At 41.6% G+C, this 14,797-nt stretch overlaps 1 protein-coding gene across 1 annotated transcript in view; it reads right to left on the bottom strand.

Moving 5' to 3' along the window:
* Positions 1–14,797, bottom strand: part of sorcs3 (sortilin related VPS10 domain containing receptor 3) — a gene marked incomplete in the record, with an annotated part of 346,527 nt that overhangs the window by 153,561 nt on the left and 178,169 nt on the right. The window contains 2 exon segments of the mRNA XM_036137616.1: positions 1,784–1,942; positions 14,032–14,131. Coding sequence (XP_035993509.1) covers positions 1,784–1,942; positions 14,032–14,131 — 259 coding nt within the window.

Here is a 14,797-nt window from a genome sequence, read left to right as displayed (position 1 = left end):
CATCTCGGTATTTGTGTCCTTGGGCATCTGTGGGTACTAACATTGCTCACCTGTGTGTAGGGTGAAGTGCTTTGGAGTCGTCAGACTAGTCAAAACGCTGTGCAAGTAAAAGCCATATACTTTAATATGCTGCATTACCACATAATAATTAGGAAGTATTTTCCCCTTAATGATAAGTTCACTCTCTTCTACTTTACAAGGTAACTTTAAATTAGCTTTTCTATTCAAATTACTTCCATTCATAATACTTCATCTAGTGTGCAAGTGTATCCTGTCTAGGCGTTTTCTCCATTGTGGCACGATAAATGTAGTTTTATTCTATTCTATTCAAGTGACATTAATGGAAAAAAAAAAAAAATCTATAGTTAAATAGATGACAAGGCAGAAACTGGACGAGTAGACTAATTTCTGCAAGAGACAGTCTATTGATTTCTACACACAGCTGAGATGAAAGTTGTAAAAAATAAATACATAACATTCTTGTTGAAAGAAAAAATTTTAATAAGAAGAATAAAATCTCAGAAATCTTTTCTGGATATTATATCACTGTCTGCCTGAACCAAAATCTAAGCCACACTTAGAAAAGGTAAGACCACCTGGATAGCCACAGTGGAACGTGGTGGTGGCAGCATCATGATCAGGGGTCGCTTCTCTTCAAAATGAAATATCAGCTAGCTTTGATTCAAACCTTCAGGCATCTGCTAAAACGATGAAGATCAAGAAGAAACCATAAAATCACCACCAGGGAGATTTTTTTCTGGGTAATAATAATAAAAAAAAAAAACAGCAAAAAAATCAATTTAACCCAACAAACACGTTTTTATGTTTTAATTGAAGCTTAAATGTTAACATTAAGTGGACAACTGCCCTGCTTCACTTCTTTGAGTGTTGGCTAGAGTTTAATCACACAGGGCTTTAAATGTGAAGACTAACATTTTAAAATGAACTCTAATATGTGTCGTCGCTGATGTGAAAAAACTAAAGCTGGACTAATGTGCCGTCTCTTTGTGTGTCGGTTAAAAGCCTGAACCCACTGCAGACGGTCAAGATTGTTCTTCTCAAACACATAAAAAGCCGGTTACAATAGTCAAGACGAGACGAAATTATAGCATGAATAATCATCTCTAATTCAGCTTTTGACACCAAAGCTCAAAGCACAGACATATTGCTTAGCTGAAAAAGACGGTTTCTGATTAATCCGTCTGAACGGCGCTCTAGTGAGATGAGAGAATCAAACATTACACCAAGATTTGTGTGGTTCGGTCTGACAGAGGAGCCCAGTCCACTAGGATATTGCTTGATTTTAGTTATTTGGTTCTCAGGGAAGATAATTAGTGTTTCTGTCTTATCATAGGTTACCTGCAAAACGTCACAGAGATGCTGTCTGACACTAAGTTTTAGTTCAATGGTGGCCACAGCTTTCCAAACTGGGTTGTTTTCAGTTTTGTATTTCACTTTTATATCTGATTTGTTTGTTTCATTTAGTTTGCACAAGTCTTAAAATTAATTATTACAGTATTGTTTTTCATATCACAGAATATTTTTAAATACATCATAGATCAATTCTTCCAATGTCCCCGAAGAGCAAAATAAAATTTCAAAGAAGCAACGAGCAGCAAAAATTAAGCAAGACACAAATGTTGATTATCAGAAATTAATTATAGCAAAAATGAGTTGTAGTTCCCTTAATCAGACCTGAATGAGGATTTCTAACTCTCTATGGTGGTGTACGTTAACTCTGGTTCTGAATCGGAGCTCCTCAAATAAACTGAAGTGAGCTCACCTTCTGGTCGTGGCTGTAGGCCAAGGCCCAGTCCTCCTCTGTGGGGTGGAATAAAAGGCTCAGGACGAAGAAGGAGAGGCGGTACTTCTGGTAACTGGCTCCCTCATCGGTGCTAATGAGCACGCTGCTCTCAAACTCCGGATCAGTCAGCAGCATAATCTGAGAGAAGGGAGAACGAGGAGAGGAAAAGAGGAGAGGAAGGGTGAGTTTGGAGAAGAGAGATCGAGAGAAAAGGAGATGAGAAGAGACGGAAATAAGACGTCAGAAGATGGTCCGAAAACAGTTGCCAATTTGGCACATTTCAGGTTTGCGTTTGGCAAACAGCTCTGCAGAAGCTCCTCTGTGGAGCCCTGTGTGCTTTCTGAGGTCAAAACTCCTCATCATATCTGAAAACATGCCACACAAGTCGAAGCATCCTTCAGAAAGCCGCCCTCTGTTCCAGGAAGATAAATCCAGCTGCAGCTGACGTCGGGACCTGCACTAATTTAGCAGGCATGACTGGATCTAAACACACAATAACTTACTGTCTTTATCGGTTTGCACTGCACAATGTCATTTGTTAGCTTTTCCTCTTCCACTACAATTCTAATTCCAGCTTTAGCAGCTCAGCAGGGGTTAGAGGCCGTAATTTCATGCTTGGACTGTTTCTGCTGGAGCCGTCACAGTTCTAACTGAATTCAATAAGAAGAGGAACTTTTACCGCATATATCTTTCAGCTAATGACATTTAGAGTCTTTCTGGAAGCAGTTTAAATGCTCACTGGAATTTTGCCTTGAATTACGGGAAGCTGCTCAAAGTAGCTGTAATGTATTCTATTCAACAGAGCCGTGCTGAAGTTGATGCATTATCTCACATAAGGGCTTCTATTCGTTGGCGTCCTTTATTTTACTCTGTAAGCTTACAGTCATGAAAGGGATTTACATCATTTTACATTCAAAAAAGGGATAATTTATGTTTATACGCCTTGCAAAAAACCTTCCTACTCCTTCAACTTTTTCCCACACTTTCTCAGGTTGCAGCCATACTTTAATGGATTTTATCACCACTTTTATGTGGTTGACCAACACAAAGCAGGAAAATCACGTTATTTAATTTCTCTTCATAAAAAAAAACAATCTAAAAAGAGTTGAATACATTTATGTTAACGCTCCCTGAGTTAGTACCTAATAATACCGACTGTCCCAGTAATCATGGCTACAAGTCTTTTAGGGTAACTCTCTCCCAGCTTTATTCCTTTACAGACTGAACGTTCTGTCTATTCTTTTTTTTTTTTCAAAATATCTCAACCTCAGACAGACTGGATGGAGAACTTTAAATATCTAACTTTGTCACAGACACCATGTATGTATATACTTCTAGGTTTTGATCTAATCCATTGCCTTCTGGCTCTGGTTGTAGGCTTAGGGTCTCTGTCCTGAACCTTGAACCCAGTCTCTACTTTCCTCAAGGGTTTTGCTGCAGTTAATCCACCTTCTCCTCCACTCTGGCCAGCTTCCCTCTACCTGCTGAAAAAAGCATCAAAAGCATGATGCTGCCACCACCATGTTTCACAGTGGGGACGGTGTTGTTTTCAGACAAAAGTTCTTTAGTGATAGACTCATCTGAAGAGGACACCATATATGCCCCCCCCCCCCCCACCTGGAGTCAGAGCTACAGTAGCAACTACATTCAGATGTATCCAGTCTGCAACTGTAAGATTCTGTGAAAACTTGACAAATAAACTCAGAGAAAAGTTGAATTCAGTTCCACTTTGGGCTCCTTAAAGATATTTTAAATATAGATACATAAAAAGGGAAATAACAATGAAAGATTTTTGTAAATTATGCATGTATAAAGGGGTTTTACACAATTACCACATCAAACCAGCGTGGCCTGCTGGGGGTCAGCCTGTGGTTCTGCTGAGGTGTTCAGGAAACTCGGGTCACTTTAGTAGCGGCCTTCAGCTTGTCTGCATTGTTGGTTCTGGTGTCTCATCTTCCTCAGCAGCTCATAGAGCCTCTCTATGGTTTAGGTCAGGTCAGTTTGATGGAGCTACCCTATAAATACTTTCAATTTATAGTACATTAGCATCCTTTCAGTCGTACATGTCTGTATGATAATTTCTTCATCATTGGTCTGATGTAATATTTGAACCTACTGAGAAACTGAAGCAATAACCAACCAAATTAACAAGATCTAAAAAAAATATGATCTGCATAACAAGTCTAAATGAGGTTCATTTTTTTAACTGAATTATAGAAAAAAAATGAAGTTTTTGATTATGTTTTAATTTGTTGAAATACAGCTGTTTAAGTACGGTTTGATGGACTGCTGCTCTCTTCACCACGACGGTCCTGATCTGCTCCGCCTGTCCCTCCGCTGTTATTTACCTCCAAACATATTTAACAACTTAAGGCTGATTTATTCAAACCAAGATACTGTTTTAATAAGTCAAACATGGGTATCGGATGAGTTTACGAGGAGCAAGCGAAGCGGTTTTACTTTTTGACCTTTGAAACAAATGTTAAAAACAAATGGCTCTGAAGGAATTCCGCCACATTGATCCGGAGCAACGTCCAGGAGCTGTTCACATTTGTCTGTCCCTTTGTGGTTTGGTGTCTGAAGCCGTTTGTTTTTTTTCTAGCCGTGGCCTGAAACAGGTTTAATCCAATAACACGAGGCCCAGAATCCTCCGTGGCTCGCTCCAAATTAACACTTCGCCTTTGTCACTGTCTATTGTCCACTTGCATTAGCGCAGCAGCCAGTGGCCCTCCGTTAGGATGGAGTGTTATGTTCCTCAACCCTCTGACAGCCATGCATGTTGCAGGAGTGCGCGGTGGCGCGGCGGGCAGGGCTCACGGCCCCAATAGCTGTTTTCTCTCGTCAGTTTCATTGGAATTGGAAGACCAGCAGCACATTTGTCACTGACAGAAAAGTCAGCCCTCCTTCCAGAGCTTTAAGCAGGAACTTTCCCTGGTGGTGATTTAGATAAATTGTTTTTCATTAAGCACCAATAAACAGGCAGCACTTTCTCAATCTGGCTTTCTCATTGGCGTGGGCTCGCCGATCTTTCCATTCATTACCTGTCACTGCGCAGCGCCAATGCTCCTGATATCTGTGAGCCTCTCTCGGGCTTATCAGATGTAATTTCCAGCTTTTAAGCTGTAATCATATTCGATAATGTGGCTGTGAGAGGCCCACTTTGAGAGTCAACCGTCAGAAGTTACTGTTAAAAAGAGAAAATGCCTTTAAATGTGTTCACATAATCTAAACACATATTAAAATGTACTTCTGCTCTGTGCTGAAGCCTTGAACTGAAAAGGTTATGGTCCTTCTCTTTAACCTCCAACTGGAGAGCTTTCATCTAGTGCTTTTTCTTCAGTCTTTGAGCTGAAATGTGCTGCTTTTCATCACTAGGAGCAGTTGCTAGACAATATTCCTACATTTGCATTACACATTTAGCAACAAGGAAGTGTGAAAAGATTATTTTCCAAATTTTACACCTCATGTCCGTTAAAAATTGTCTGTCGTCTCTGTGATTATGGATCCGTTTTATGCAACAAACACAAACTTAAACATATTTTTCATAGTTTTAATGTGACTGACCAGCATAGAAGAGTTTATAATTTAAAAAGTAAGGAAAATGACTGAATGATTTCAGCATTTTCTACAAATGAAGGTCAGATGTCTTGTATGTCAGTATTTTATAGAGCCCTCCGTTGTTTATTTTTTGTTTAGAGACGTTTGTATTTAGGATTCTGCAAGCATCCCCACCACCACGCTTCAATATAGACATGGTGTGTTCATTATGATTCTTGCCCAGCTATCTGTATTTTGTAATCTTTGTGATCTGCTAAATCTGTGATCCTCCTCTCGCTGCAGCACAAGTACGCTGATTCCACCTACTTTATTAGGTTCCCACAGCCTCATGTTGCCAGATGATTGAATCCCACATCTTGAGTGGATGTCCAGCATTCTTTGCCTGCCTTGCCTGATTCCTGAACAAGTTTTGGTCTTTCTGGATCTCCTTGTCTTGCCTGGCCATTGTTTGAACACCTAATCAGGTTCTGCTCTTCTGGACACCATTCTTGATTGTTCTCATTACAAGCCTGGTGAAGCCCTCAGATTTTGTCAGCTACAACACCACAGATCCTGCCCAGAGGCATCAGCATTCGCCTAGAGCAGGGCTTGTTCATTTTATAAACCTAAGGTGGAACACCATGTAAGACTGAATTTCAGGATCTCTGCCTTGTCAGCGCATTACATTCAGAAGATTGAACATAGTCGGTTTTACGCTATGCAGTATTTTTTGGTTTTATCTGACCTGAACACCTTGGTGAAATATTTCCCATTCTTCAGCTCAAGCTCAGTCAGATTGGATGGAGAGCATCCATAGTGAGCAAATTTCATCTTTCCCAGGGCCATTATTCAATTCAAAGATCTTTTATTTAACCCAAAGGGAAACTAAATGTTGTTGTAACTCATATCATCCAAGATTCTTTAAGAGATGTTGTAGAGGCTGATGGCCTTGCGCAGGACAGATCTACTGTAGGAGTCTTTACTCTTGCAAATTTGAAGATGGCTCTGACCAGGGACTCTGACCACTGCCAACAGGCGAAGCAGGTGAAGTGTCTTCCCCAAGGACACAATGACTAAGACGGCCAGAGTGGGGATTTGAACTGGCAATCCACTGGTTACTAGACAAACTCCTAGCTCTTACACCATCGTCACCCCTGATTTACTGTATTGTTCTTCATTTTACAAAACAGCCTTCTTTGCTTAATCATCTGTGGAGCCAGCCTTGTTCAATAGCTTGTGAGTCACAGACTTATGAAGTCTAACAACAGCTTGGAGGAATCACCTGTGGAAGCGCTCCTTTGAGCATCTGGGATTTAACAGCCTGATACTGAAAATATGACAAGCTGCAAAAGCAGCCTGATTGGCGGCACGGTGGACCAGTGGGTAGCCTCATAGCAAGAAGGTCCCCGGTTCGAGTCTTGGGCTCCGCAGGGTCTTCCTGTTTGGAGTTTGCATGTTCTCCCCGTGTCTGCGTAGGTTTCCCCTACCACTAAAGACATGCTGGTCAGGTCGGCCATTAGTGGCTCAGTTGCAGCGGCTCAGGCTAACCCTCTATCTGATCTATGGAATTTCATTGTATGAACTTGTTTGTATAATGAGAAATAAAAGCATATTATTTTATCAGCTTTCTCAGGAATATTCACATGTTCTCAGTATAACAGCCTATTTCTCCCAGTCTGCAAATACTGAAACAGCCTTTGACGTCATTCACACTGTTAACAGCAAACTGCAAACACAGCAATGCAAAGTCCCTCAGGGAACTTTATCCATGAATCTCCTCCCTCCGCACCTTTAATCATTTTGTCACCTGCAACACTAAAGATAATAAAACACTAGACATGCTCTATGCAAATTGCAAAGAGGCATACAGTTCATCACCCCTCCCTCCCATAGGGGGCTCAGATCATAACCTGGTTCACCTCAAGCCTTTGTATGAACCCCTTGTAAACAGACTGTGTGAACTCTAATGTGCTCCAAATAAAAGTCAGGTGTTTCTCCAACAACAAACCATGGATGAACCGTGACATAAAAGTCTCCTGAGGTGCTGTGCACACCAGCTCTGTGGCATCATGGGACACAATCTCAACATCATTCTTAAGCTGGGCAAAGGACCACAGGTGTGAAAACCTGATATAGACCATCTTCAACCATCTTGATCTTCAACCATCTTCGCCAACTGGTGAGGTCTACATTGGATCCAGTGCCGTTTGCCTACCAGCCTGGTTATGGGGTGGATGATGCCATCATCTTTCTGCTTCATCGCACTCTAGCTCACCTGGAGAATCCTGGAAGCACCACGGGGATCATGTTCTTTGATTTTTCCAGCATTTTGAACACAACGCAACCACAATGTCTGAAGGACAACCTAGATTGACCAAAAGTGGACCACCACCTGTCCCAGTGGATACTGGATTACTGCGAGGCATGGGGGCTGTGTTTCTCACAGGTTGGTCTGCAGTACGGGAGCACAGCAGGGAACTGTGAACTGCAGGGGGTGCTCATGAAGACCCTATTTGACTGCTATTAGACTTTATAATCTCTGTTGCTCACAACAAACTTATTAAGTGTTAGCAAACATGCTAATGGTTCCACTAGTGCTTGATCTGATCAAGAAATGGTAACACTGTTATTCAGATGCTGATGTCCATTTGCACCCATTTTAGTTTCTCTGGGAGAGTTTCTTTGAACAGTGATGCTTATTGCACAGTTCTCTTACATTGTTTTGTAAATTGGCAGCTTTCCTTGTATTCTAACTTGAACATTGCATTTTACCCAAATAGGTTTTTTTTACCCAAGTTTAGTACCCAAGTTTAGTATTTTTGCAAGGCACTGCTGTTAAAGAGACCTTTCTCTTTCCTGTTGAACTCAACAACAATTATTCATCCCCAAACTCACAGTGACCAATAGCATCATCAAAGTCTGATTAAGATTTCCCTCACAGCCTCCATTCAGCCTTAACGAGGGAACGGGCGAGTGAGGAGGGTAACAATACGAAATCGATAAAGGTTGCTGGGGATAACCTTTGTGTTTTATCAGCCTGATGTCGAGCTGTGCATAAGCTGCAGCGCGGAGATAGAAGCGGATAGTTGTCAGATGGCAAGTTAAGTGGAGGTATGGATCAGAGACAGAGGGAAAGAGACACCCTGCAGCAAATGAATCACGGTGGATCAATCGAGCTTAGGCTGTCTTCCACGGGAGCTTTGGAAACACAGTTGGCTTCGCAGTGTGCTCATTAGGCATGGATCAGGCCTTAATCACCCACATTTAGCTATCATGTTTTCACTGTCGTTCTTCCTGCATGGCATCTTAACTGTGCATGTCTTTATTTCATTTTTTTTTTAAAGCCCCGTTGAGCGGACGTTCAATTAATGGCAGAGAGCCCAGGAAGCTTGGGAAAAGACGGCACAATCCAGCTATAAAGATGCAGAGGAAGAGTTCACTTCTGAGGCATTCTGCTAAATGTCAGGACTATCATTCAGATCTTTAACTTATCGCTGTGAAATGTCACAGCTTCAATGTATGTGTCGACCGATGTGAGGGCAACTCATTTTAATATATGTACTGTGGGTGCAGCAGACAATTATAGGTTTCAGTGAGTGATTAGGTACACAGAGGGCTCTTTTTATAGAGAACAGCCAGATGCTAAATAAGGCCCCTCAAATGAGAAGCCAACAAAGGGCTGCAGCCAGCAATGGGGCAAGTTTTATCCATCTCCAGGATGGTAAATCGAAATAATTAGGCCTGAGATAAAGCACAGAGGGGCAATGAGCAGAGCCAGAGGACAACCATCATCAGCATTACTACAAGTTCCTGGCGACCATTACTCACTAACAGCAGTAGACAGAAAACAAAAATAGTTTCTTTGGAAATGATGGTGGAAACGATGCGATTTCATTTGTTAATTTTCCGTTTTGAGTCACGGATATGATTTATCTCATCTTATATAAGCCGCCAGAAGTTGAGTTGTACGTCACATCTCCTGCAGAGAGAACCTGGGGGAGCACGTTCCTGCCATGGCCTTGATGTGGAATTAAATTTTCTTCGCATGAAAATGCAGGAGTAAGTGAGTCACGAGGAGTAATCAGTGCAGGCTATGATCTGTCCCTCGCCCTGACGCCGCTCGGCTCCGACATTCACGAGATCCCATTAACTCCGGCGACATGCAAACACATTCAGGGTCAACACCTTGAATCGGCCTTGGAGAAGCGATGCTGATGAACCCGAGGACCCAAACCACTTCTAAAGCGTCAAACAGTCACGCCTTATTCTCTAGAAGTCTGCTGGCACAGAGCAGCTGTAGCTTTGCCTCAGCAGGCAGGTCAGCCTGAACTTCCAAGGTTGCTATGAGTTTCTATGCAACGCCTTTCATTACAGGAACAGTCATAGCTCTGTTTAGATGGAACTCTTCCTCATTTTGTCACATTAGAACCACAGACGTCATTGCATTTTACTCAGATTCCATGTAACAGACTGATAGAAAATATTGCAGAGATTTAGTTTTCAAATGTTGCTTCCATTTAAAAATCAAAAAAATGTGGTCTGCATTTATTTTCAGCCCCACTATGTTAATACTTGGAAGAAAAGCTTTGCTGCTTTTACAGCTTCACATCCTTAGGGGTATGTCTCTATTAGCTTTACCCATCTACAAACAGAAAATGTGTTCATTCTTTGGATAATAGCTCCAGCTCGGTCAGACTGGATAGAGAGCATTGTGAACAGCAGTTTTCAGATCTTGCCACAGATTCTTGATTGGTTTTAGGTCTGGACTTTGACTGAGCCGTTATAACACATGAATATGGTTTGTTTTAAACCATTGCAGCCCTGTCTTTATGCTTAGGGTCTTCACCCTGCTGGAAGGCAAACCTCTGCCCCAGTCTCACGTCTTCTGCAGACTCCAACAGGTTTTCTTCCCAGATTGCCTGTATTTAGCTTTTCTTTCAACGACAGCTTTCTTCTTTCCTCTCTTCCATAAAGACCACATGTGTGCACGACTAATAGTCGTCCTGTGGAGAGATTCCCCCACCTGAGCTGTGGATCTCTGCAGTTCCTCCAGAGTCACCATGCGGCTCTTGGCTGCATCTCTGATCAGAGCTCTCCCTGTTGGGCTGTAAGTTTAGGTGAACTGCTGGTCTTGGTGGGTTTACAGCTGTGCCATAATCGTTCCATTTCTGATTAATTTAACAATGATCCATAAGATGTACAAAGTTTGGGAAAACTTTTCATAGCCTGAGCTGCTTTAAACTTCTCCACAACTTTATCCTGAGCTGTCTGGTGTGTTCCTTGGGCTCCATGATGGTGTTGCTCTCTTAACCTCTGAGGCGTCACAGAGCAGCTGTATTAGTACTGAGATTAGATTACACACAGGTGGACCCTATTCGCTCATTAGTATTCATCAGGCGTCTTCTGAAGGCAATTGGTTGCACTCAGAGAAAAGGGGGGTGAATACTTTTGCATACCACATTTTTATTTTTTAATGTTTTAAATCATGTATAATTATCTTTCTACTTCACATTTGTAAACCACTTTTTTTGGTCTCTTACATAAAATATTTTTATGTTTGTGGTTGTAATGTGACAAAATGTGGAAAAGTTCAAGAGGTATGAATATTTTTGAAAGCCACTGTAGCTGTGAACATCTGCAGTTTTTGAAGGTGCAGTTTTTTTCCCACTTTTTAATAAACGATAAAGATTATTTACTTTCTCCTATAACTCATCTTAAGGTTGTCAACACCGCTGTGTGGTCATCAACGCCTTCCTAGTTTAGACTCTCCAACGTTCTCCATTAGGGACAGGTCAGTAGTAGAGGAAGGCCAGTCCTGTACCTGTACCACCCTCTTCCTCAACAACACATTGAGATGGGATTTTCTACTGTTTGGTGAATGATCCACGGATCGGAAAGATGTCCTCGAAGGCAACACACCTTTCCTTAAAATCTCGGCTGTACTTTACTTTGTTTAGAGAGGCAGATGAAAGGTTAATTTTAAACATTTGCATTGTTCCTAAATTTCCCATTTATAAACTTATTTTATTATTGTTCTGACCATTGAAAATTGGGAAAGTTTTAGTACAGTAGCTATTAATCTATTTTATTCTTTGACGCCGTGTCCTGAAGATCTACTAACGACTTCCATTTGAACGGCATGCTCTGTTGTTTTTCTCATTTTAAACAAGTCTCAATTCAGCGTCTTGTCATATTTATACCACAGAGACAGAGATCATGGATTACAAACTAAAATTGAGAATCTCAACTTAAAATAAAATTAGAAATGGGTGTCAATAACTATGGCATCAGTGGTTATTATGAAAAAAAAAACACTTTATGAAAAAGGGATTTTTGCTCTCCACTGAATAGATGCACTCAAAGTAAGGCTTGCATTTTTCAGAGCTGGGTTGTGTTACTGCAATAAAAGCTGCATTTATTTACACAGTTTTAATATGGGTGCCAATAAAGCTGAAGCAGCTCTCGAGGCACAATAACTTCAGCAAACACTCCCTCTTTCTCTGTTGGGCGCTTTTTTGGATAGCATCCTATTCTCAAGGTTGGGGTTATAGTTTTAAAAAAAAATAAAAATCTTTTTTCGATTAAATTGGATTGTACTGAGGAGAAGCAGGTTTCTTACCTGCAGCAGAGAGTGTTCAGTGCTCTCTACGTTTAAGGAGGCAGTTGGGATTTTCGAGAGATGAGCCAAACTGCTCATTTTTGTTGAAGACGTTGTAGTGCGAATTTTCCCACTTCATGCATCCAGTGGCTAGTTACCAGGTTGAATGACTGTGGGGTGATGGAACGACACAGTGTAAAAATCCACGCTGAACAGCTTTTTAGCAATTTCTTCTGTGTTAGGACTCATTTCTCACTGCTTGACTCTTCAGTTTCATTTGTTAGCTGGAGATCATGAGCTACAATCTGATTAAACTAATTTACTTCAGCCTGAGAAGCACAGCAATAGGAAAAGCACGGGGATTTCTAATCCGCAGCAACTGTATGTGTTACACGAATGTTGAAAGATGTCTGCAGAATTTGTGGATTTCTAACCAGCCGGGTTCAAAAGTATTTTTTTTTTGCGTTTGTCATTAGATGAGCAGCAAACTGAGGCAGATGGTGAACAGTTGAATGCAAACCATGTGCAGATCGATGAGCAAAATTCAGCGAGTGTCAGAAGAAATGAAAAGTGATTGACAGAACTCGGAGGCAAATTAAAGGCTTCAGCAGATGGTTGGCAGCAGGGAGGACTCGTGATGCTCCTTGTCTTATTTATTTCCAGACTGAAATTGTTAAAAATTCAGTTTCAGTGAGTTGATGGGGAAATAAAAGGAAAGAACTCACTTCTCACTTCTGCAGAGTTTGCCAACTAATTTTGTTTTCTGACAGTTTTTTTTAACAGAACAAATACAGCTGGCTGCAGATAAACTATAAACCAAACAATATTCACTGAAGTGTGTGTTTGTGTGTGCGTGTGCGTGTGCATATTTTATGTAGCAGAGCAGCAGAAAAATAACACGTTTTATAATTATCTTTGGAGTTTTTACTGCCGTGTGTCGCTGAGTAGCATTTTCCTTTACCACCTGTGGCTGCGCTTTGTTAGCCAGCTGAGTGCAGACAGCAAATCTTGTCTTGTCTAAAACGTATTAAAATATATTTACGTTTGTGTTTGCAACAAGGCAAAATCTGAAAAAGTTCAAGGGAAATGACTTTTACAAAGCACTGTGGTTTTAACTTAGAACCTTTGCTGGGTGGGTGGACTGGGGATATCTTCCATCATGAAGAAACAACTTCCTGTAACACAATTGCTTGACTTAGTATGCCACCATTTATGATGTTTTATCAAGCCTGGGCGGAAATTCAGTTGAATAAACTCTATTGCCTACCTCCATCTAATCAGAGGCAGATCCTCCTCCACGAAACCCAATCAGCATCCTGAGTTCATCTTAAAAGAACTTCAAATCCACGCCTCAGCCTTCTACACGGCAAAGCGCAGGAAGTTGGTTGTGCCATGTTGGATTTTGAATCAGATGACCCGGATTCAACCCACCTCCATCCCCGTCTCCACCATCGTAGCCAAGCTCCATCCAGCTTTTTCATGGGGCTCCTTCAACCTCGTCCCTATCAGAGTGTAATTTCTCCTGGACTCTTTCAGCATTCCCTGTCACATCTCAATTGGTCCGGCAGAAGAACACCATGTTGAGCCTGGTTCTGTCAGAGGTTTCTTCCTAAAGGGAAGTTTTTCCTCTCCACTGTCGCTTCATGCTTGCTCATCATGGACAGTTCATGCAAACATGTGTTATCCAAGCTGGACATCTATCTTTCTGGATCCCTGAGTGAAGCACTAGTATCAGCTCACTCAGTCTGCTGGACCTCACCATACAGCTCAAGCAGATCATCTCATCAACCAGCAGTTATGAACTAAACCACCACCAGTTTCAGGCCTGGGGGAAACATCCCAGTTCTCATACACCTGCTTATGCATATTAAAGTATAATTCAGCGTTAATGTTTCCTGCCGAGGTCTGAGTCTTAAAACATTGTATCAATAAAATTCTAATTGTCTTTTCTTTCCGTGCGAGTTTTTCATATTTAATTGGCTTTCTAGACGCACTTGCAGATCAAATTGTACACATGCCAGTCACTGCTTTGTACTGGTGGTGCATGTAAACTAATGGACAGCAGGTCGTAAAGCTCTGAGCCAAATCTCACCTTCCTCTTATTGGACGGGCACACATACAGGTAACTGAGTACAGCCTTGGACCCGATTTTGTCGTTCATCCTCTCGTACGTCGATCCGTAGTCAGTGGATCTGAAGAGAGCAAACAGAGAATAAACAGTGAGAAGCAGAAAACATAATCCTGCCAACACATTACGGGAAGTGTTGAAACAAATAGATGTTTCTGAGAAGTTGCTGTATTCAATAAAAAAAAAAAGAAATGCTTATTTTGTATTGATGAAAACCAAGGGGATATCAAACCCAAGGAAAGAAAACCAACAGGATAAATGTTAGCTTGGTTGTGTACACGCAGCTGCTCTGGCACTGAAACAAGAGAGGGTTAACCAATCATCCACAGCTCCCACTAAAATGAACCATTCAAACAGCTCTGGGGACCTGACACTGTAAATAATTAATTCTCTCCTGATGACTAGTATGAAATAAAATATGACGAGTGCAAAAACATGTGGATGTTCCAGAACCCTTGGGCCTTAATAATTTAACAGTGGGAATGAGCCTGTTAGCCAGCCCGGTCCCTGGAAACTCTACATGAATCCATCTTCGGTAACTACCAAATCTGCTTTCAAGTATCACATTATAAGGTCCAGCGGCCGGCACGCTGGCTGTACTGCTGCTGTGGGAGACGTGCACGGGATTTCTTCTCAGTGGGCGCAGTAGTTCCCACCCGTAGCTGTGGCTAGACTCCCGTTTGGACTTGCAGTCTGACTGACGTTGTGATGTGGAAAGCCAAGACCATTC

Source organism: Fundulus heteroclitus, chromosome 5 (genome assembly GCF_011125445.2).
Source record: "Fundulus heteroclitus isolate FHET01 chromosome 5, MU-UCD_Fhet_4.1, whole genome shotgun sequence".
Taxonomy (NCBI): domain Eukaryota; kingdom Metazoa; phylum Chordata; class Actinopteri; order Cyprinodontiformes; family Fundulidae; genus Fundulus; species Fundulus heteroclitus.
This window is presented reverse-complemented; position numbering and strand designations above follow the sequence as displayed.